General features: G+C 42.5%; 1 protein-coding gene across 2 annotated transcripts in view; it reads right to left on the reverse strand.

The window, feature by feature from the left end:
• Window positions 1–22,574, reverse strand: part of ADAMTS9 (ADAM metallopeptidase with thrombospondin type 1 motif 9) — a 218,896-nt gene that overhangs the window by 101,780 nt on the left and 94,542 nt on the right. For both annotated transcript variants that reach the window (XM_077275942.1, XM_077275943.1), the window contains 11 exons: window positions 18,494–18,660; window positions 18,134–18,263; window positions 15,159–15,285; window positions 14,873–15,083; window positions 13,660–13,824; window positions 11,274–11,438; window positions 9,671–9,790; window positions 6,148–6,237; window positions 3,368–3,535; window positions 2,989–3,282; window positions 2,353–2,514 (listed from right to left, as the gene is read on the reverse strand). In XM_077275942.1, coding sequence (XP_077132057.1) covers window positions 2,353–2,514; window positions 2,989–3,282; window positions 3,368–3,535; window positions 6,148–6,237; window positions 9,671–9,790; window positions 11,274–11,438; window positions 13,660–13,824; window positions 14,873–15,083; window positions 15,159–15,285; window positions 18,134–18,263; window positions 18,494–18,660 — 1,799 coding nt within the window. The remainder of the gene's footprint in view (window positions 1–2,352; window positions 2,515–2,988; window positions 3,283–3,367; window positions 3,536–6,147; window positions 6,238–9,670; window positions 9,791–11,273; window positions 11,439–13,659; window positions 13,825–14,872; window positions 15,084–15,158; window positions 15,286–18,133; window positions 18,264–18,493; window positions 18,661–22,574) is intronic.

Raw genomic sequence — 22,574 nt, forward strand, 5'->3', positions numbered from 1 at the left:
CATGCTGTGGGGATATTTTTTGGCAGCAGGAACAGGGAAAATGGTCCGAGTCGAGAGGAAGATGGATGGTGCGAAATACAAGGATATTCTTAAGCAAAACCTGTTTCAATCTGTCTGTGATTTGAGACTGGGACGGAGGTTCACCTTCCAACAAGACAATAACCCAAAGCATTCTGCTGAAGCAACACTTGAGTGGCTTAAGAGGAAACGTGTAAATGTTTTGGAGTGGCCTAGTCACAGACCTTAATCCAATGGAGAATCTATTGTCAGACCTGAAGATCGCTGTTCTCCAGAGGAAACCATCTAACGTGAAGGAGCTGGAGCAGTTTTGCCTTGAGGAATGGGCAAAAATCTCAGTGGCAACATGTAGAAAGCACAGAGACTTATCCAAAGCGACTTGTAGCTGTAATTGCCGCAAAAGGAGTCTCTACAAAGTACTGATTAAAGGGGGTGAATAGTTATGCACAACGAAGTTTTCATTTATTTTTTCCTATTTGTTGTTTGCTTCACAATAAAAAGAAAACCAAATGTTCACAGTTGTCAGCATGTTCTATACATGAACTGATGCAAACACTAAAAAAAAACAAAACAGTGAAATTTCAGGTTGTGATGTAGCAAATCACAAAAAATGCCAAGGGGTGAAGGGATGAGGTGAATACTTTCGCAAGCCACTGTACATATATATATATTTTTAAATTGAGACCATTTTTCAAAACGTCACTGTTGAACCATAATGGGCATGGTTAGATGGACCCGGCAGAGGATCAACTGCACACAGTAACAAAAGTCGAGCAGAAGACAACCCCATTTAAAGGTGACTTTGGACCCATTTAAAGGTGACGTTGGAGCTAAACACTATTTTTTAATGGTCTAGTGATGAGCGAGTAGCATTGTTGCTCGGGGCTACCCGAGCACGCTCGGGTGATCTCCGAGTATCTGTTAGTGCTCGGAGATTTAGTTTTCATCGCATCAGCTGCATGATTTACGGCTTCTAGACATCCTGAAAACATGTAGGAATTCCCTAACAAACAGGCATTCAGCTCAGGCGAGGAAAACTAATTCTCCGAGCACATCCAAATACTCGGAGATCACCCGAGCATGCTCGGGAAAACCCGAGCAACGAGTATACTCGCTCATCACTATAATGGTCCATCCTTTAATAAATGTAAAAGTAACCTGTTATTATGCTTGGGACCCCTAAACCACCATTAATTATGAGGTTACATAGTCTACATCAAAGGTGGCCATTTTGAAATTAATTCACAAACTTCTAAGTTACTACAGATAAGTCTAGAACTCTAGTTCAACAGCAATAGGCACAATTAAAGAGGACCTGTTGCTCGCCATAAGCATGCTATTTTGGTGCTATTCTCCTTAATCCGGGGTTATTTTATAGTCTCTGTGTAGTGACGAGTGAATATACTCGGTACTTGAGATTTCCCAAGCACGATTGGGTGTCCTCCGAGTATTTCTTAGTGTTCGGAGATTTAGTTTTTCTCACCGCAGCTGAATGATTTACATCTGTTAGCCAGCTTGATTACATGTGGGGATTCTCTAGCAACCAGGCAACTCCCACATGTACTTATGCTGGCTAACAGATGTAAATCATTCAGCTGCTGCAAGAAAAACTAAATCTCCGAGTACCTACAAATACTCAGAGGACCCCCGAGCATGCTCGGGAAATCTCGAGTACCGAGTATATTCGCTCTGTGCCTCTCCATTCCTGAAATATGGCCCCTTCTTCCTTGTATGTAAATCTAATCTTTTTAGCAAAGTGGGCGTAATCCTAAAGAAGGGTTAAGGACCACACCCACTTGGCTCACAAGACTAGAATTATATACAGGTAAGAGAGGACCATATCTCAGGAATGGAGAGGAGCAGAGACAAAAGAAAAGCAAAGCCGGATTTAGGAGACCGGCGGCTTTTTACTCCGGTAATGTACATATTTATGGCAAGTGGCGGGCTCTCTTTAAAGTCAAAGTAAAATACTGCACTTGATATCACTATTCTAGAGTCCCTGACTTATCTTGGATAATATATTTATTACCGAATTCTAAAATGTCTGGCTTCGAGGTGGGTATGTTTGGAAAGTTAAACCCATAGACTTCACTTGTGTGTGACTTATCTGCAACTTTGTTCTTTTACTTTCTGCAAGATCGGGGCACCAAAACTGTTGCACGGCAGAAAGTCACGGACAAGTTGCAGAAATGTTTTTGTCGTAAACTTTTCAGAGAATTGTGGACAAATGTTGCAGTGTAGCCCTGACCTAAAGATAAGGTCAGTTGCCCATGTAGACTGCAAGTAACCATACCTAGTTCATACATCTTGGTAGAATTCATTCAATGGATTTACCTCTCCCCAGTTGCCAAATGCCCACTGCGGGCACGGTCCAGATTCACACGGCCGTTGCTCAGCAGGTTTGCTTCTATCATCACAGTTGGCAGCGGGATACCCATTTTCGTCTTGGCAAACCACCACACGACGCTGGAATCCTCCGGCACATGTGCTAGAACACTAACATGTAAATGGGACAAGTCGGTTACATAGGAAAACGTTTGACTTATGCCTCATTATTTTTGACCCTATGTATTTAGCTTAGCTGCTAGAACGATTCCCTCTACGCACTGATCCTATACTGCTTAAAGGGAATCTTTAACCAGTGTTTTGCCACCTAATCTAAAAACAGCATCATGAAGGGGCTGAGACTCTGATTCCAGTGATGTATCACTTATTGGGCTGCTTGCTGTTTTGATAAAATCACTGTTTCATCAGCAGGAGATTATCACAAGATGACTAGTAAACCTGCGACCATGTAATCCGGGTGGGACTGCAATCCCTGCACCCATTGGATTGCGCCTCTGACTCTTCACTGGTTAAACATTCACAATGGTTGGACAACTCGAAACCCAAAATCTAATATTATTTGGTCATGGAAATAGTGTCACGTATGAGATAAATCATGGTGCGTACGAGCATTTAGAAACGTACCGCTCCCCATGGACCTATTCTCCATTGACTTCCGCTTGAGCCAGTAGAACGTCCACTGTTCCTGTTCAGGATGGCCAGGGTCGGATTGGATCGTGCTCTTTGGTCTACATTTGGGAAAGGTTGAATGGGCCGGCCGTAGTCGTGGTTGACATATTGACAAGGGGACATGGAGCACTCTTGCTCGGTCTGTGGGCTGTCTTCTGGATCACATTCGTTATTATCGAAGGACTGGCCGAGGAAATCCACACAAACCACTTGCCTCACGGCCTTCCCTTGGCCACAGGTCACCGAGCACTGAAAATTAGGAAAATATCTTTGTTATTGAATTCACCCTTTTTGTAGTTTTTTACTATGCCTCTTTTCCATGTGACGCACTTACCGAGCTCCAGTCCAGCGCTTTCCACTGTCCGCATGGAGTCGCCGTACACACTTCAGTCGCTGAAGGTTTTGGCAGGTGGGAGCACGCCGTCTCATCAGCCACCGCACCCTGATCGTCGCGGCAGCTGACGTATCTCATTCTGGTCCCTTTACCACAAGTTGCTGAGCACTGGGAAATATTACAATGATTGATGGTTAGGATACAACCAGAATTATTTCCCCCGACGCCTCAAGCAAAAATATTGATTTTTTTTCCTTCTACGCGTGAGATTTCTAACCTTACAGTACACGGGAGCTTTAGTAATGGAACGTAATCCTATAAATTAGACGAATAAGTCTCACGGTCTGTTTATGGAAGAAGATGGTTTTAGAGAGTGAGCACCTATACCTTTCCTTCAAGTTTTATATTTAAAGCGGTTGTCCACAAAAAAACATGGCTGCCTTTTGTTAGAAATATGACTGCGTTTGGTCTTTAAGTTTAGCGGGAAAGGCCAAGCTGCAAAAATGCACACAACTTTTTGAAAGATGACTGTAGCCCAGGCAATCCAGCCCATTAGAGGCTGGACCAAAAGGCTATAGTAGTGGCGTACAGCCAATGGTGGCCACTATTGTGCCCATAACCTGGTGTCGCTGGTCTCAAAAATCCCTGCTCCCGACTAGTGTCTGTCCACTTCTCCCAACATCTGACATATACATAGAAAAGTTGTTGGAAGGATTTGCATAGAGCGAATACACGCACTAAGCCAGGTGGGTGCCAGCTGTTTTACACAACCGGCATCCTGCTGTGTTGAATCCTTTGGATGCCTTGGTGAACAGCAACTACAGCATCCAAGGGGTTAGATGGGAGGATTGTTATCTCTCTCACATTCCTTGGGTTATGCCAACATGCCATGGGAGAGGGAGCCCAATGGGTTATTTAATTGTAGCCAATGAGCCATGGTGGGGGCCAAATTTTGGACCTTCTCTACAGGGCCCATGGATTTCTATGTATGTTCTTCAGCTCTAGTAAAAGCACAAGCAAGTTCAAATTCTCTACTGAAGCTGAAAAAAAGGTAAATAGAAGTTTTAAGGGAATCTATCAGCAGGTTTTTAATATTTAATCTGAAAGCAACATAATATAGAGCAAGAGAGCCCGATTCCAGTGATGTGTCACTTATGAGGCTGTGTGTTATAGTTTCAAAACAATCAGTGTTTTATCAGCAGGAGATTACCACTGCCTGACTAGGCCTCATGTGCAGAGCAGTCAGGTTGATCACCGTGTATCCCCGCCCCCTCAACTGATTGACAGCTTGATAACAATATACAGTGTACAAAGGAAACTGCCAATCAATGATGTGGGCGGGGTTATGCAGAGCCCAGAAGTCTTAGCTCTGCTACATCTACATCAGAAAAAACAGGGCTTCTATCAAACCTTCACCAAGCAGCCCAGTAAGTGATACATGTCTGGAATCGGGGTAACTGTCTCTACATTATGCTGCTATCAGATTCCTTTTAAATAAAATATTCAAAGTTTAAAAAAAATATACAAACTGTAAAATGGTAATAAAAAAACATGATGCTTTCAGTTTGCAAAAACAGTAAAATATAATAAAAAAAAACATTTTATATCAACATAACAGTTGTAACTTTCTGAACAAAGTAGTGAATAATAATACAACCCCCCCCCCCTAAAAAAACAATAGCACAATTTTTTTGTTTTTATTCTATCTCACCCAGTTAAATCAATAAAATGTTAAATAAAAATGGTACAATCGAAAAAATACACTTCATTCTGTTGGAGGCGGGGGGAAAAGGAAGGTTAGATGAAGACCGATTCTGTCACGCACAGTGTAGGATAGCCTAAGTGCAACACGAAAGGATAAGGGGACGGGAACCAAACACTAGGACGGGGGAGTGGAGACCATTAGGTAAATCTAATATCACTTTGTCTGCCCTAAGCTTCCCTTTATAGGTTCTGTACCTATCGCTGAGCAGGATACCGAAACCCTGCCCGACCCTAGCAGTAAGCCCTGCATAGGGAAGGACAGATGAGCACTAGTCAATCCCCACTATAACTAAAGACGGATGAGATACACAAACAAGGGGGACACTTAGCTTGAGTAGACTCAGAGAGAAACACAGACATCATCCAAACACCAAGGAAGTGCTATAGCTCCAAGCCTCAACAGGAAAATGGAAATGGAAATATCACCAGCAACTTTCCAGCAGCCAGCTGGGAGTTATAAACACCCCGTTCCAGGTGTGTTAACTAGAGCCGGGGGAAGGTTACCACTGGGTCCTAGAGTCAGAAGAACCAGGAAGAAATCTGCAAAGCGAACTGCTGAGACCTTCTGCATTCAGATGTAGGGCGATGGTCTGCACCCTCTGACACATCCGTGACAGTTTCCTAATATTTCATGTGGACGACCTCTGAAAGCTGATGCACAATTTGAGGCAGCAGCTGTATTATTAGGAACGGATTCTATAAATGCGGCACGTGATATAAACTAAACAGAAGTCATCTGTGTTTATTGGTGGTCACAGGCTGGAATACGTTCCTCTCCTAGAGACGTTAAATATGATTAATGACCCGTGTCAGGCATCTCCCTGGTATGACCGTAATGGCGGCTATTATTTTCATAAGGTCAAATCCATAGACTAAAGCATAAGATACTCAACATATGGCCTGGGAATATCACGGCTGACAATCTAGAGAGGGACTCATGCATTTTAGAAAGACATGGCGTTAGGCACGGCAAGGAGGTAGTAACAGGAAGCGACACATTCATAAAATATACTTACGGGTGTCCAAGATCCAAATCTCCACTGCGTCTTGCTATGGACGATCTGTTTGGTTTCTGGAATGCCCGGACATGCAGCTGTTTCACAGTCCTGTCAAAATGAGTTTGGTTTGTTAGGCGGCTTCCTTCCATAATTAATGCCTTTTGAACTGGTTGCTAAGAGGTGAACGTTAGAGGCGGCTTTGCTGATGTCAGTCACTCTCCAACTCGGGATACAGTTGTGGCCAAAAGTATTGACACCCCTGCAATTCTGTCAGATAATACTCAGTTTCTTCCTGAAAATGATTGCAATCACAAATTCTTTGGTATTATTATCTTTATTTAATTTGTTTTAAATGAAAAAACACAAAAGAGAATGAAGCAAAAAGCAAAACATTGATCATTTCACACAAAACTCAAAAAATGGGCCAGACAAAAGTATTGGCACCCTCAGCCTAATACTTGGTTGCACAATCTTTAGCCAAAATAACTGCGACCAACCGCTTCCGGTAACCATCAATGAGTTTCTTACAATGCTCTGCTGGAATTTTAGACCATTCTTCTTTGGCAAACTGCTCCAGGTCCCTGATATTTGAAGGGTGCCTTCTCCAAACTGCCATTTTTAGATCTCTCCACAGGTGTTCTATGGGATTCAGGTCTGGACTCATTGCTGGCCACCTTAGAAGTCTCCAGTACCTTCTCTCAAACCATTTTCTAGTGCTTTTTGAAGTGTGTTTTGGGTCATTGTCCTGCTGGAAGACCCATGACCTCTGAGGGAGACCCAGCTTTCTCATACTGGGCCTTTTATTATGCTGTAAAATTTGTTGGTAGTCTTCAGACTTCATAATGCCATGCACACGGTCAAGCAGTCCAGTGCCAGAGGCAGCAAAGCAACCCCAAAACATCAGGGAACCTCCGCCATGTTTGACTGTAGGGACCGTGATCTTTTCTTTGAATGCCTCTTTTTTTCTCCTGTAAACTCTATGTTGATGCCTTTGCCCAAAAAGCTCTACTTTCGTCTCATCTGACCAGAGAACATTCTTCCAAAATGTTTTAGGCTTTTTCAGGTAAGTTTTGGCAAACTCCAGCCTGGCTTTTTTATGTCTCGGGGTAAGAAGTGGGGTCTTCCTGGGTCTCCTACCATACAGTCCCTTTTCATTCAGACGCCGACGGATAGTACGGGTTGACACTGTTGTACCCTCGGACTGCAGGGCAGCTTGAAGTTGTTTGGATGTTAGTCGAGGTTCTTTATCCAACATCTGCACAATCTTGCATTGAAATCTCTTGTCCATTTTTCTTTTCCGTCCACATCTAGGGAGGTTAGCCACAGTGCCATGGGCTTTAAACTTCTTGATGACACTGCGCACGGTAGACACAGGAACATTCAGGTCTTTGGAGATGGACTTGTAGCCTTGAGATTGCTCATACTTCCTCACAATTTGGTTTCTCAAGTCCTCAGACAGTTCTTTGGTCTTCTTTCTTTTCTCCATGCTCAATGTGGTACACACAAGGACACAGGACAGAGGTTGAGTCAACTTTAATCCATGTCAACTGGTTGCAAGTGTGATTTAGTTATTGCCAACACCTGTTAGGTGCCACAGGTAAGTTACAGGTGCTGTTAATTACACTAATTAGAGAAACATCACATGATTTTTCGAACAGTGCCAATACTTTTGTCCACCCCCTTTTTTATGTTTGGTGTGGAATTATATCCAATTTGGCTTTAGGACAATTCTTTTTGTGTTTTTTTCATTTAAGACAAATTAAATGAAGATAATAAGAACAAAGAATTTGTGTTTGCAATCATTTTCAGGAAGAAACTGAGTATTATCCGACAGAATTGCAGGGGTGTCAATACTTTTGGCCACAACTGTATGTTGGTAAGAAACTTGCAGCTCCATTTTCAGCTGCTTCTGATCTAATAATTATCTATCCCTATAAAACCTGGTTAGACCTTCTGTGTCTTGACACTGAAAGCTTTGCTTTCTAGCTCCTTGGAAACACTGTGCTATATTGGAGTTGGAGATCATTGTTGCTACTGGAGATTATTGTGTGCTGTTTTTGTGTGTATGCTTTCCTCTTTGTCCTATTCCCATTTGGTTGGTACATTCCTATCCTTCTCCATATACCTCTTTACATTTGGTGAGTGTTTGTATGTTTGTTGCTTTCTGTTATCCATGTTTTGTCTTTGTGTCTTGTTTACCTTACATTTCTGTCCCGTGCCTCATGGGGCGGGGCAGGGTTTAACAAGAGCATAGTGAGGTAGGAGACTCAGGCCTCTCTACCTTCAAGAGTACCCCAAGGACAAAGACAGTTAGGGTCCGGTTCCAAGGACAGTTAGAAGCCCCTCTTCCTTAGGGTACCGTCACACAGTCACACTTTGATCGCTACGACCGTACGATCCGTGACGTTCCAGCGATATCCATACGATATCGCTGTGTCTGACACGCAGCAGCGATCAGGGATCCTGCTGAGAATCGTACGTCGTAGCAGATCGTATGGAACTTTCTTTCGTCGCTGGATCTCCCGCTGACATCGCTGGATCGTTGTGTGTGACAGCGATCCAGCGATGTGTTCGCTTGTAACCAGGGTAAACATCGGGTAACTAAGCGCAGGGCCGCGCTTAGTAACCCGATGTTTACCGTGGTTACCAGCGTAAAAGTAAAAAAAACCAAACAGTACATACTCACATTCCGGTGTCTGTCCTCCGGCGTCTCAGCTTCTCTGCAGTGTGAGCGCCGGCCAGCCAGAAAGCGAGCACAGCGGTGACGTCTGACGTCACCGCTGTGCTTTCCGGCTATGGCGCTTACACAGTGGAGAGAAGCAGAACGCCGGGGGACAGACACCAGAATGTGAGTATGTACTGTTTGTTTTTTTTACGTTTACGCTGGTAACCAGGGTAAACATCGGGTTACTAAGCGCGGCCCTGCGCTTAGTAACCCGATGTTTACCCTGGATACCCGGGGACTTCGGCATCGCTCCAGCGCCGTGATTGCAACGTGTGACCGCAGTCTACGACGCTGGAGCGATAATCATACGATCGCTGCGACGTCACGGATCGTGCCGTCGTAGCGATTAAAATGGTACTGCGTGACGGTACCCTTACTGAAGACAGTCACAGCATGAAAGGCACGTTCGGAAATTAAAGTTTGTCCCGCCCCTGCTTAAAAAGTATGACTAGTACTAGTAATTGAAAGCCATTGAATAAATAGCAAGATTCCTTGCATTATAACCAGTCGGAAAGTGTCAGATTGAGTAGGGATATTCTTATGTGGTTTGGGGAATGGTAATACCCAGTCGTTAATTTATTCATACAATTCCAGGAGGGATAACAGAGGAACAACGATCAAGAAAATGCCTTTTATCAATTACTACTAAAACAGAAATGCTGGAAGACCCTTACTTATAGCTTGTGGAAAATCTGTACTAGGGTGCCAAACATAACATTGGCACCGAGGCTCGGGTTCGACTACATCCTCTGCCGGCGCTGTAAATGCACCTAGTCCGGCTGCAGGGAACCTCTCCGTATCCTGATCATCCCTCACCTGAGTGTCTGTAGGACGTGTTGCTGCATTGCAGTCGCTGTCATCCACCACAGCTCCATATGCGCCCACCACGCATTTCACTGCTCTCATCTGATAACCAGGTCCACACGAAGCTGTACACTACACATGAAGATAAAGCCATATTGATTATATCTGTGAGACGACGCTTGAGCAATTCGAGGCAATTTAGGAAAATCTATAACTTTTTCCTCTACATTTCATTTGAAATTGAGGTCGGCTCGCTCACCCACTGGCTACGATTACACATGGCTGATTTGATGCCTTTCAATGTAGAAGTTAAAAAAAAGTCTAAAATGACTTAGAAAACTCCGGTACGCGGCACTCAGACGCAAGATTCATTTCTACATCACTGTTCAGTGGCGGTCTTCCGGACCAGCACAGCTATGGGAGTTGGAAAAGGGGTCATCCGAAAATATGGATGGGGTTGTACCAGCCCCAATCAGACATCATCCGACGAGATAGAGAGGCAGGAAGACCGCTCGCGTTTTCCCATTGGTGGGCACACGGCCTCGCCATGCATCAGTCCATTGTCTTACCCATTGCCTCCCCATAGTGCTGCTATCTCATAGGGTTTGTGATCTAAAGTCTGAAATCTGGGGACCAAATAACTTTTGGATTCGAAATTTGGGCTTTGGTTAAATTCTTTGGTCTGTGGTGTGAACTCATTTTTATACATTCTCATATAATAATATTTATCTAATTTAAAGGGAATGTCCACCTTTGGGGGACAAGTTTCTTTTTGCTTTCTGTTACTTAATTGCATGTATTTTTGGGCTAAAAATTAATTATTAGTGATGAGCGAATATACTCGTTACTCGAGATTTCCCGAGTACGCTTGGGTGTCCTCCGAGTATTTTTTCGTGCTCGGAGATTTAGTTTTCCTCACCGCAGCTGAATGATTTACATCTCTTAGCCAGCTTGATTACATGTGGGGATTCCCTAGCAACCAGGCAACCTCCACATGTACTCAGCCTGGCTAGTAGCTGTAAATCATTCAGCTGCGGCGATGAAAACTAAATCTCCGAGAACTAAAAAATACTCGGAGGTCACCCGAGCTTGCTCGGGAAATCTCGAGTAACGAGCATATTCGCTCATCACTATTAATTATGTAATTAGGTTTCCTTAAAAAAAAATATTGCACTGTTTGCCTTCTATAGCCTCTTGAGTTGCACTGTCTATCGCTGGCTGCAGAACGAGTTTACTGAGAATCCATCAGTGACTAACGGGTCCAATGGGAGAGTTTGTACTACTTTTTCTTAGCGCCTCTCAGCTGATATATGACCAAAGTTGTATGTGCAGGGAAACAAAGCTTGTAAAAGCAAAATGGTGCAAAATCTTTCATAAAACCAAACTGGAGAAATATATATTTTTAGCCTCAAATACATGCATTTAAGCAAAAAAAAAAAAGTAATCCCAGAGTTGTACAATCTCTATAATTTTGTGGTCTAATGAAGGCATTTGACGAAGGCGATTTTGGGGATATGACCTATTGAACAAGGAGGGGCGAAACGGATGGAACTGATCCACCAGACCGATACAAAGTTCTAAACAACAAATCTAAACAAACCATGAAGGATTGTACCTGGCCCCATGGACCAACTTGCCACGACGCACACTCCTGCTGCTGACAAGTCAGAACCGATACAGGCTTGGTCTCCGAATCACAAACTCTGTCGTTTACCCGACTTTCACCAAACTGGCACCAGGTTTGCCGATGTTTGTGACCTTTTCCGCAAGTCACGAGACACTGCAAGTAAAGTTACAGGATTTACCATAAGACCCCTATATAAAGTTTTGTTTTTGCGCTTCGGCTCGATGCGATTACCGAAATACCAAAGTTTTAAGGTTTATATATTTATTTATTTTTATTTAAAAAAAAATCTGACATTTTAAATAAAAAAAAATTGCTTTGTGTCCCCATTTTCTGAGACTCGTAACTTTTAACTTTTCTGCTGATGGATCTGTGTATAAATTTGTTTTTGAGCATTGAGCTTTTGTTGGGAACATTTAGGGGTATGTATGATGTTGGAATTGCTTTTTATTCTATTTTTGGGGGGCAATTGTGGAGGCAAACATTTCCTAATATTTCTTGTTCAATTTTTTGTTTCCTGTTTCAGAGTTTAGCATAAGATATAAATATTTTTTATATTTTATTACCACATGGTAATACCGAATATGCAGATTTTCTGTATTTTTAACATCTCGCTATTTACATTTGGGGAAAAGGGGGGTGGGGGACTCAAACTTTATATATTTGTTTCTATATATTTACTATTTAATATTCTGCAATACTTTAGTATGGGTTGAGCTTGATAGGAGCTCTAAGATAGCAGGCACGGGTGGTCTTCAGCACGCCACTGGCTGCATGGCAACTGATCGACACCCCACGATGACGTTATGCGGGGAGTGCCGATGACCATCAGAAGTGACCGCCAACATGATGAAAGCATTTCAAATGCCTGTCTTGCTTGATAGTAACATTTAGAAGGATAAACTGATCTGATCACAGTAATAATCCGGTCACATCATTTACAGTCGGCTCCTGTGCTGTATGGAGCAGGCTCAGGTACTGAGCCTGCTTCATACCATGATGGGATACAGCTACCAAACTTTTAAGATGGCCGTCTCCATTGGGTTTAAAGTATTAACATGAAAGTGTTTAAATGCCTAAATATAAGTTAAATATATTTGAGATAACATTGTGGCCACAGTAATCGGAGATTGAAGTGGTCCTTCACACAGGAGGATCCCTACTTGTTAAAAATATTCCTTGACGATAGGTTGACCACAATGTAATCCCCAGTGATAAGCTGTGATGTGTTGGGGAAAATGGTAGTGTTTACATTTCCCTGCAGCGCCCCCACTGGGAAGATGAAGCATTACACATTAGAATCAATGGATGTCTATATAAGCCAGGACAGGACTGGTCCTCCAAACTGTGCTCGTCACTGCGGCCAGCTGATGGGGAGTTTGAGGACAGTTCTCCATCAATTATCTCAGAATTCCCCAAGAGGGTATATAAAAATGTTTTTTTTTCTAAACTGGACAGCTAGTTTAAAGGGGTTGTACGATATGGCCTTACTGTAAGAGTCTGCAGTCACTATCTGCTGTGAGGACTCTCCGGTGCCGGCACCATGAGCGGGAAGTCATGTGGCTGCTTGTATGGGATTTGCATACTTCCGGTCACATTCCGACTAGACGTGTTCAGCCTCTCTCAGTACACTTGTATAGAGCGAGGCTGTGCATGTCTAGTTGGCATGTTACTGTATGTATGCAAATCCCATAATTACAGTTGTGTGCCCACCACTCCCGACATCGGAGAATCATAGAGTTACTGCAGACTTGTACCCCAAGGTTGGACAACCCCATTAAGCTGGCCCACTACATAAGACAATAGTTATCCATTCAAGAATTATATCAGCCGTCATACATAAGTTTTCCTTGGATCATTGGTGAGAGCACAAAATTCAGACATTTAAGAATTATATTTTGTACTTTCAGGTCTTCGTACTCACCCATAAATAATTCAAGAAGTCACTTGGCTTGAAAAATATCATTTTTATCATTGAAAGGATTCAGGAGTTAACACAAGGGGATCCTTTCAATATCCTCATCTATTAGACAATGTATAGAGGGGGCTACAAAGAGTGTCTCTTGCTTTGGAGGACTCGGCACATTCATTAATTACATGGACAGGCTGTGTAATGCTTGATTTCACCTGTGGTGGTGCTGTGGAGGAATTGATCACAGTTGAAAGTGTATTATTGGAAGTGATCACCCGATCATTAGGAAACCATTCCAAAAAAAGGGATTACTCAATATCCATATTGTTTAGCAGAAACTGGTAAAAGGACACCAAAGGATGACCATATAATTTCAAAAGCCAGTATTTGAGTAATTTTCTCAATTGGCATTGTTGGACATTACTACTAAATTACCGCTATTAAACCTGAGGTTGCCACACTTACATCTGACCAGTCACCTGTCTTCCACTGTGGACACAAAACATCGCTGCATCTCTGTTCCGTTAGCCGCTCTTGTTGGCTGCACTTGGAATCGTCGAGAACTTCGCGGAAAGAATTGACACACGCCGCCCTTCGTCTCCTTGTGCCGCTTCCACAACTTTTCGAGCACTGTGTGGGAAGTCAAGATTTCAAGTTGGAGCGGTTTTAAGCAATAATCACTGTGAACCACACAATCGCGACAAACAAATAATATATTTGCACAATTATATGAAATTATCAACATTTTGACGGGCGTACACGAAGACCACTACGTTATGGTGTTCCCAGCCTGTGTAATTTGTCACCTATTCTCTGAAGAAGCATGATACTAGGCGGTCCACACCTTAAGGGATCTACAAATGTGTCCTCACTTTCCTCTTTGGTCTGTATATCCCATGATAAGTGGCATGAGCTTTATAAAAAACAGATGGATTCCTGATCCTCTGTTAGTAGATGGTTATTCTATATGGGTCTTTATGTTGCTGTCCAGCGGTTGTGATGTGAATTGTAGCCTGTCGAGAGTTTTGCATGTCTATAAAGTGTCGAAATTTTATTGTCAAAAATTTGAGCGCTACAGAGTAACTAAAATTTCATGTAATTATTGATCAGCCTTTCCAAAGTTTTGAACTCATGCGATGCACTACATTACCTTATCTTGCTTCCTTTTCTCACAATCTCCATGCCGAAAGGGCTGTTTTGGCCTCCTTGTTCATGCACAAAGAGCAGCTGTTTTAACCTGCTCAGATATCTGTACTCCAGTGGGAACTTTTCGACTCCCCTCCCGAATGTTCAGACACTCTTTACATACTCTCTCCCTGTCTGAGCATGTAGGAGGGGAGCAGAAATTCTCACACGAGAGTAATTTTAGTCTTGCAGATCAAAACAGCTATTCTAAATGCATGAACAAGGTGGTTAAAACAGCTCTTTCAGCACAGAGTTTTGGAGAAAAGGAATCAAGATAAGGTAATCAAGTATACGACAAGGATTCATAACTTTGCAAAAACTCTTTGAAGAGTTACTCTTTGATAAATTTTTCGGAAAAGCAAGAATGGACATGTCTGTATTGATCAAATTTGACAGGCCACTATTGTGATGACCAGATCTCATGGCTATCAAGTTGGTCAATCCTTGGACAAAGCCAAAGGATCCGTTCTGAGTCTGCTTAGTCAATACTAACTTCTGACCAGGCAGAGTAGCTCCATCTTCCGGTGTTACAGTCCACGTAACATTTCTCCTTGCTGTTGGGTTTCTGAAGACCATTGCAGAACCGATCGTCTACCTTCTCCATCTTTCCTTCCGACTTGATGACTTTTGAACAGTAGAAATCAAGTGTTCGGTAGCCCGGACCGCACTGGGCAGAACATTCGCTCTTTCTGTCTATGTGCCACCTGGGAACATTTTGCTGTTAGGGTTATCCAGGGTGCAGCGTGTGTTAATAATTGATCAATCTCTGTATAAATTACCTTAATTCACAGTCAGTATTACAGGGCTCAGTGATGAGATCAGGCTGAGAGAGACGATCACATCTCTGATCTGAAACCACCAGGTGATCCGAGTCCCTTGAACAGATCGGCTTTCTTTTCCTTTCTCCTGTAGAAATAGATATAGGCAGGCTTCATTATAGGTAAGGCCCAGTAGTAACGCACTCCATATTATAGGGACAAAGATATAAGTCACTCTGTACTACAACGTGGTTTCCACACCATTCACAATGTAAAAGAAAGGATCTGGCACTCATACAATGCAAGAACAACATGTAGTTTATTTAGAAATCGCAAATCAAATTAGTAACGTTTCGGTCTGTAACCCAGACCTTCATCAGACGGATAACTCTAGATAGGGGGATATGTTTATACGGGACAATATTAATAAGGGTAGCAGCCAGTGCATACATTCAGTGGGCTGCTTCCCTTATGTATATCCCCATATCTAGAGCAATGATTGTGGAGCTACTGAAACAGACTAAGGGACCTTTTTAAAGTATTCTAATTTACGGAGCTAATGGCTTTTGGGTTTTCATTGGCTGTAAGCCATAATCATCAACATTAACAGGAATAATAAACACTTGAAATAGATCACTATATTTGTAATGACTCTATATAATATAGGAGTTTCACTTTTTGTATTGAAGACCTGAAATAAATTAACTTTTTGATGATATTCTAATTTTGTGAGAAGCACCTGTAGATAGACAGACAGACACACAGATATATAGCTGTAGCCTTCAGTGGTGCTACATTCGATATAACAATGCTGTGATACATCACACATTACACGGCCGAACATTTGACTATTGGCTTCTCGGATTACAGATTCGGTGTTTATGTCTCCTCTAATGTTATCTGCTATTATTTGGTCTTCAGACCCGATGTGCTTCCCTTCAGGGATAATGTGAAGGTGATGCTTATGTTCTGTAGTCCATTTTCTTGCAGACTTAAAAGCCATAGGGGTCTATTGAGGGAAGGTTCGTATTTATCTTCTGCGAGAATAATATGACACGTTTTCGATGTGACTGTACGGGCCATTCATCAAAGCGTGAGAGGTGTCGGACAAGCTCTATGGAATAACAATGGAAATTTTCAATCGAAGCAGGAAGAACAAGAAGCTCTGAGTGTGATATCGTACAGGTCCTCTGGACATCGGGGTCTTCAATGCATTTCTAATGAGGAGAGCGGTAATTTATACAAACACCTCTCATGGGGACAAAAAATAGAAAAAGCAGCACTTTTTAACAAGCGGCGTAGTGTTGGCATTTTGCAGAGTATGTTATGTCTTGTAGGAAGTGGATATCGGGGACAGTTCACAGGATGAGTCATCAGCCACACTACCAAATGTGTTAAAGGGAATCTCCACTTTGGAAAGTCATTTTTTTTGTTTGAAGAATGCTCAAAACTTTGCTGAACACAGAGTGTCCCCCAGTGATCAGTGGGAAACCTGTCAGTGAGTGTTTCATTGTTCTGCAGCGCCCCTCGCAGGGACAACAGAAGCATTACGTTTTGTCCACTGTCCTACACAAAAGCTCATGGCCGCCATTCTCCTCTCTGAATAATAGACTGGAGTCCTGATGGTGGGGGTCCCCTCAATTCAGAATCATCTGTTGCTGGCAAAATAAAAAAAAAAAGGAAAATAGCAGCAGCCTCAGACTACACAAGGTTTGTTTGTAGTCTGTTGCCATGGAGTCAGGCTACACAAGGTTTGTTTGTAGTCTGTTGCCATGGAGAGATAAAGCTCAGCACAGGTGTAAAGACACAAAATGTAAGCAGGGGTTTTACCATCATAGGTGCAGGGGTTGCAATCGCCTAGGGGGGGGGGCCAAAGGGTCCTTATGTCCCTTTTATAAAGACTTTTACTGTTAAAGACCCATGATAGTTGGGGGCCCTGTTGAAGATTATGCATTGGGGCCCTCAAGCCTCAAGTTACGCCACTGAATGTAAGGCTATTTTAATTAAGGTTATTTAATGGGTCACTATATATTTTTTTCTATTTCAGATGCACTGGAGCGGTAAACAATGGATGCAATAGAGAACGTAGAATTGAAAGGGGTATCCTAGCCAAGACTTAATTGGATAGGTTGTGAATGCCTGATTGCTGGAATTGCCAATTGACAAGTGGAATAGTGGATTGTATGCCAGTCACAAGGTTGCTGCTATGAGGGGATGGAGCAGAGGTTAAGTGCTGTGTTACGCTGCTTCCATCAGTGGTCTATCGCTCTTGTATTTAACTCTTTCTAGTCTTGATGTTGTGGTGAAGGTCCCAGTGGTCTTACCTACAGGAATCTAACATTTATGATCTATCCAGTGAATAGATCATACATGCATCAGGATAGAATACTGCTTTAGAGGGGTTGTAAACTTTTTTTTTTTGCACAAACAGCACCACTATCGTTTATGGACTGTATCTGCTATTGCAGCTCAGTCATATTTTAGTGAATGATTGGCAATGAATGCTTGATCACTGGGGGTATGACCACTTGGACCACCACCGATTTCCAGGAAGTTTGATGGCTGTTCCACTTAAAAAATAAACAAAGAAAAAAAATTGCCAGGAATAAAATTATTATCAAATCAATATTTAAAAAGTAATTTTTTAAATTAAATCTACAGTTTAAGAACAATGTACACAAATAATCCCAGAATACAGACAAAAACTAAAATTTGATGGGTGAACTAATACCACTGACGAAACACTGGTGAAACGCGCGTTGGGTTGTCATATATAAATGGGTAATAGGTCTGCTTGTTTTACATTAAATTAAAAGTGGCTGAGCTGCAATACCAGACATGGCCCATCGACACAAAAGGCGTCGTTAGCAGAAAATAAAGCAGTTTGTATTTTCTATTCTTAACAAGTGAGTTACAAAGTTACAAAATGACCCAAAATACACTTGCATGAGCCAATTCTTACAAATAAGGATCAAACTCAACTGTGCTTCCCTTACCTTGGCAAATTTTACTGCATGCTTGCCATGGACCATAAGGATTCCAGTAGAAAAGTTGAGGTTTATCTTCGATTGGAATATTAAAGGTATATCGAACATCTGGATTATATAAATTGCCAACTGATAAGATCTAAAGAGAAAAAAATAAAAGAGAAAAGTTACAGTTTTGTTACAAAATTGGGACTTTTTGTTTACCAGAAGCAGCGCCATCCTTGGGCCTAAGTAGAGTCTCATTCATATAATTGAACTGCAATACCAGACACAACCTGTGGACAAGAGTGGCGCTGTTTCTAGAAAAAAAAATAGACCCTCTTAAAATCATAGCCAAGTCATCATTATCTTATTTCAGATCTGTATTACCTGCAGCACAATTTCTTGGTCAATTCGATCTGTGCAATTAATTCTCTCCACGGCGTGGTCAGACCCACTGTACTCAATCACTGCGTTGCCCACTTTAATTTCCCTTTTGAACATACTGACCACAAAGTCGCCATTTAGAAGAAATTCCCCATGGCTGTTTGATAAAGCTGTGAGAAGAAACATAATAATTCATATAAGAGCCCATGACACATCGGGACCTCGCCAGATCAGACACAGTGGGATCATGACAGGTCAGACACAGCGGGAACTTGCTGGGTCAGACACAGCAGAACCATGACAGGTCAGACACAGTGGGATCATGCCAGGTCAGACACAGAGGGATCATGCCGGGTCAGATGCCATAGAACCATGCCGGGTCTGATGCAGTGGAACCATTTCGTGTCTGACACAGAGGGACCTAGCTGGGTCTGACACAGAGGGACCTTGCCGGGTCTGACACAGAGGGACCTTGCCGGGTCTGACAGAGGGACCTCACCGAGTCTGACACAGAGGGACCTCGTCGGGTCTGACACAGAGGGACCTCGCCGGGTCAGACACAGAAGGACCTCTCCGGGTCAGACACAGAAGGACCTCTCCGGGTCAGACACAGAAGGACCTCTCCGGGTCAGACACAGAAGGACCTCTTCGGGTCAGACACAGAAGGACCTCTCCGGGTCAGACACAGAGGGACCTCTCCAGGTCAGACACAGAAGGACCTCTCCGGGTCAGACACAGAAGGACCTCTCCGGGTCAGACACAGAAGGACCTCTCCGGGTCAGACACAGAAGGACCTCTCCGGGTCAGACACAGAGGGACCTCTCCGGGTCAGACACAGAGGGACCTCTCCGGGTCAGACACAGAGGGACCTCTCCGGGTCAGACACAGAGGGACCTCGCCGGGTCGGACACAGCCATTGCATTTTGGGAAGTTATTGTAATCATTACATTTATAATAAACTGTGGGATCATCACCTCTGATACCAGATGTTAATGAAGGGGATAAATGTGTAAATATTTAATATATCATATCATAACAATTACTGTTTGCAGCATATTATACTGTACATCTAAAAAGGTCGGTTATCTACGAAAATATAATTTTGTCAGAAAGATCCCCCAATAATAACCTGATCACAGGATACCTACTGCTAGGACCATAGCGCCATCACTGAAAAAGTAAAGCATGATGGTACATATTACAAAGGGAAAGGAGGAACTAAGGATACAAATAAGGGAAAGAAGGAAGGAAGGAAAGAAGAAAGAAAAAAGAAAGATGAGATCAAAAAAGGAAGGAAAAAAGACATGAAAGAAAGAAAGAAAAAGAAAAGAAACACGAAAGGATGGAAAAAAAAAGAAAAAAAAAAATCGAGGAAATTGAGGAAGAAAGAAAGATAAAAATGAAGCGGGGAAGGAAAGAACTGAAAAAAATTAAGAGAAATAAATATATACATTAAAAATAGAAGTAAGGAAGAAAGAGAGGAAGGAAGGAAAGAAGGAATGAAAGGAAGGGAAGAAAGGAAAAAGGGAAGGAAGGAATAATAGTAGAGGGAAAGGAGGATGCCAGGATAAGTTCTGTGCAATGTAGGTGCCCATAATCCACGGAAGGAAGGACGAAAGAAAGGAAAAAGGAAAGGAAAAAAAGAGATAAAGAAGGATAAAAAAGAAAGGAAAGATAAGAATCGAAGGAATAAATGAATGAAAGAAAAGGAGGATAAATGAAAGAAAAGACAACGATCAAGATAAAAATGAAAAAGTGTAAGAAAGAATGAAAGAAAAAAACAGTGAAAGAAATACATACTGTACATAAAAAAATAGTACGCTCTTAAATAGGGAATACAGCAGGATGAGGGGAGAATACGTTCACTAAAAGGGTGTAAATAAAATGGTAATGGTAATGGTTTTACAATGGACAGGTTCAGAACATTTTCCTTGTCATCAATGATTCTCCAGTTTCTATTCTGTGACCATGAGTCTGGCCGGATCACTGTGAGGGGGTCGGCTGCATTGTCACTGTGAGAGACTGTGTCATTCATGTGTTCATAATCATCAACTACGTGGACGGCCTCCTCCGTAAACCATCATTTGTGGTAACAGCAGGAAACATTGCAGCGCTCGCTATATGACAAGAGTTCATTTTTTAGTACTTTTGTTGCTCCAGACAAGCGCCTGGCCTACCACTCCTAAATTGCTTTTTCAGATCCATTACGCCTATGCTTTTCTAGAACTGGGCTTGAACAATAAAGCTTTGTGTAGCCGCTCGTAATTCTTAAAGCAGATAAAATTGCAGTTTAAGGGATATATGTCTGGTGGAACAACCGTACCAATAAGTCACAGTAGGCAGAAAATTGATACTGAAAATGAGAAAAATCTTTTTTCATACTTTTATATTTTTATAGTTTCTTTGAAATAACAGTTTGTTGTAGGGGCACAAAACTAGTTCTAGCACTGAGTCATGTGGAGACAAGTATTTATCAAAGAGGGTTTTACTTGCTTTCTTTTCTTTCAGGATACATTCACACGAGACGGATTTGTTGCATGTCATTCCCAAAAGTAGTGAAAACTACATTCAAGTGAAAGGAACAGTTGCAAAAAATGTTTTGATACAAATTAGCAGGTGTGAACATACCCTTGAAGAGAAAATTCTACTACAGTTTTATATTAACTATCCTTCCTGTAGGGGGCAGTATATTTACTCAGGTCATTTTGTATCACTATGTTCAAAGCTGTGCAAACAATACCAGGAGTTGTAGAGAAAGCCCGTGAGTCCTGCTGCCCTGCCCAAACACAGTGATTAACAGCTTTTCCTGTACATATTGTTAGCTCTCCTAATGTACAAACGACTGCTAGTAGGTGGAAGAAGCCGGACTCACAGGCTTTCTCTATATGTAGACACAGGGCTCACAGCATTTCACTATGTGGGTGGGAGACAGGACTCACAGGCTTTTACTATGTGGATGGGAGACACAGGACTCACATACTTTTACTATGTGGATGGGAGTCACAGGACTCACAGGCTTTTACTATGTGGGTGGGAGACACAATACTCACAGGCTTTTACTATGTGGGTGGGAGACACAAGACTCACAGGCGTTTACTATGTGTGTGGGAGACACAGGACTCACAGGCTTTTACTATGTTAGTGGGAGATACATGACTCACAGGCATTTACTATGTGGGTGGGAGACACAGGACTTACAGACTTTTACTATGTGGGTGGGAGACACAGGACTCGTAGGCTTTTACTATGTGGGTGGGAGACACAGGACTCACAAGCTTTTACTATGCAGATGGGAGACACAGGACTCACAGGCTTTTACTATGTGGGTGGGAAACACAGGACTCACAGGCCCTTACTATGTGGGTGGGAGACACAGGACTCAAAGGCTTTTACTATGTGGGTGGGAGACACAGGACTCACAGGCTTTTACTATGGGGATGGAAGACACAGGACCCACAGCTTTTACTATGTGGATGGCAGACACAGCACTCACAGGCTTTTACTATGTGGATGGGAGACACAGGACTCACAGGCTTTTAAGAGTAAGAGGTCTCAGTTTCTCTCTATGAGTGGGCACATTAGGTGGACTCGCAGGCTTTCTCCAAGACTGGGTGGAGCATGGGGACTCACAGACTTTTCCTAATAGTGGATAAGAGAAGCAGGATTCACAGGCTTTCTTTCTAGGTATCTGGAACAGTTTAATATTAAAATACTGAATAAAATAATACAAAACACTGTATCCCTGGACAAATCCGAGATCCTAATTCACATTGACAAATCATTTTTTTCCTCCTCCCTTTTAACCCAAATCTTGTGGTATGTGCTGTACACTCTATTTACCAGGCCAAATTCTTTGGACGAGAAGCCGTTTCCTGAAAGCAGCAGTCTACTGCACAACTTCACACTAATGCGATTACTTAGCTAATTTCCTGAGTTTGCTCGTCTGCCATCTCTATCCTTCACACGGCTGCGTTACTCCGAGGGCTCTCCACACAAGAAAGCGAGGGCGCAGAAGAAGAGTCTTTGAAGGGGACGGTGGGTGCTAACATTTAAAGGGGCATTGTTAAAAACAAACTCAGGAGGC

The sequence above is a fragment of the Ranitomeya variabilis genome, chromosome 8 (genome assembly GCF_051348905.1).
Source record: "Ranitomeya variabilis isolate aRanVar5 chromosome 8, aRanVar5.hap1, whole genome shotgun sequence".
NCBI classification, from domain to species: Eukaryota; Metazoa; Chordata; class Amphibia; order Anura; family Dendrobatidae; genus Ranitomeya; species Ranitomeya variabilis.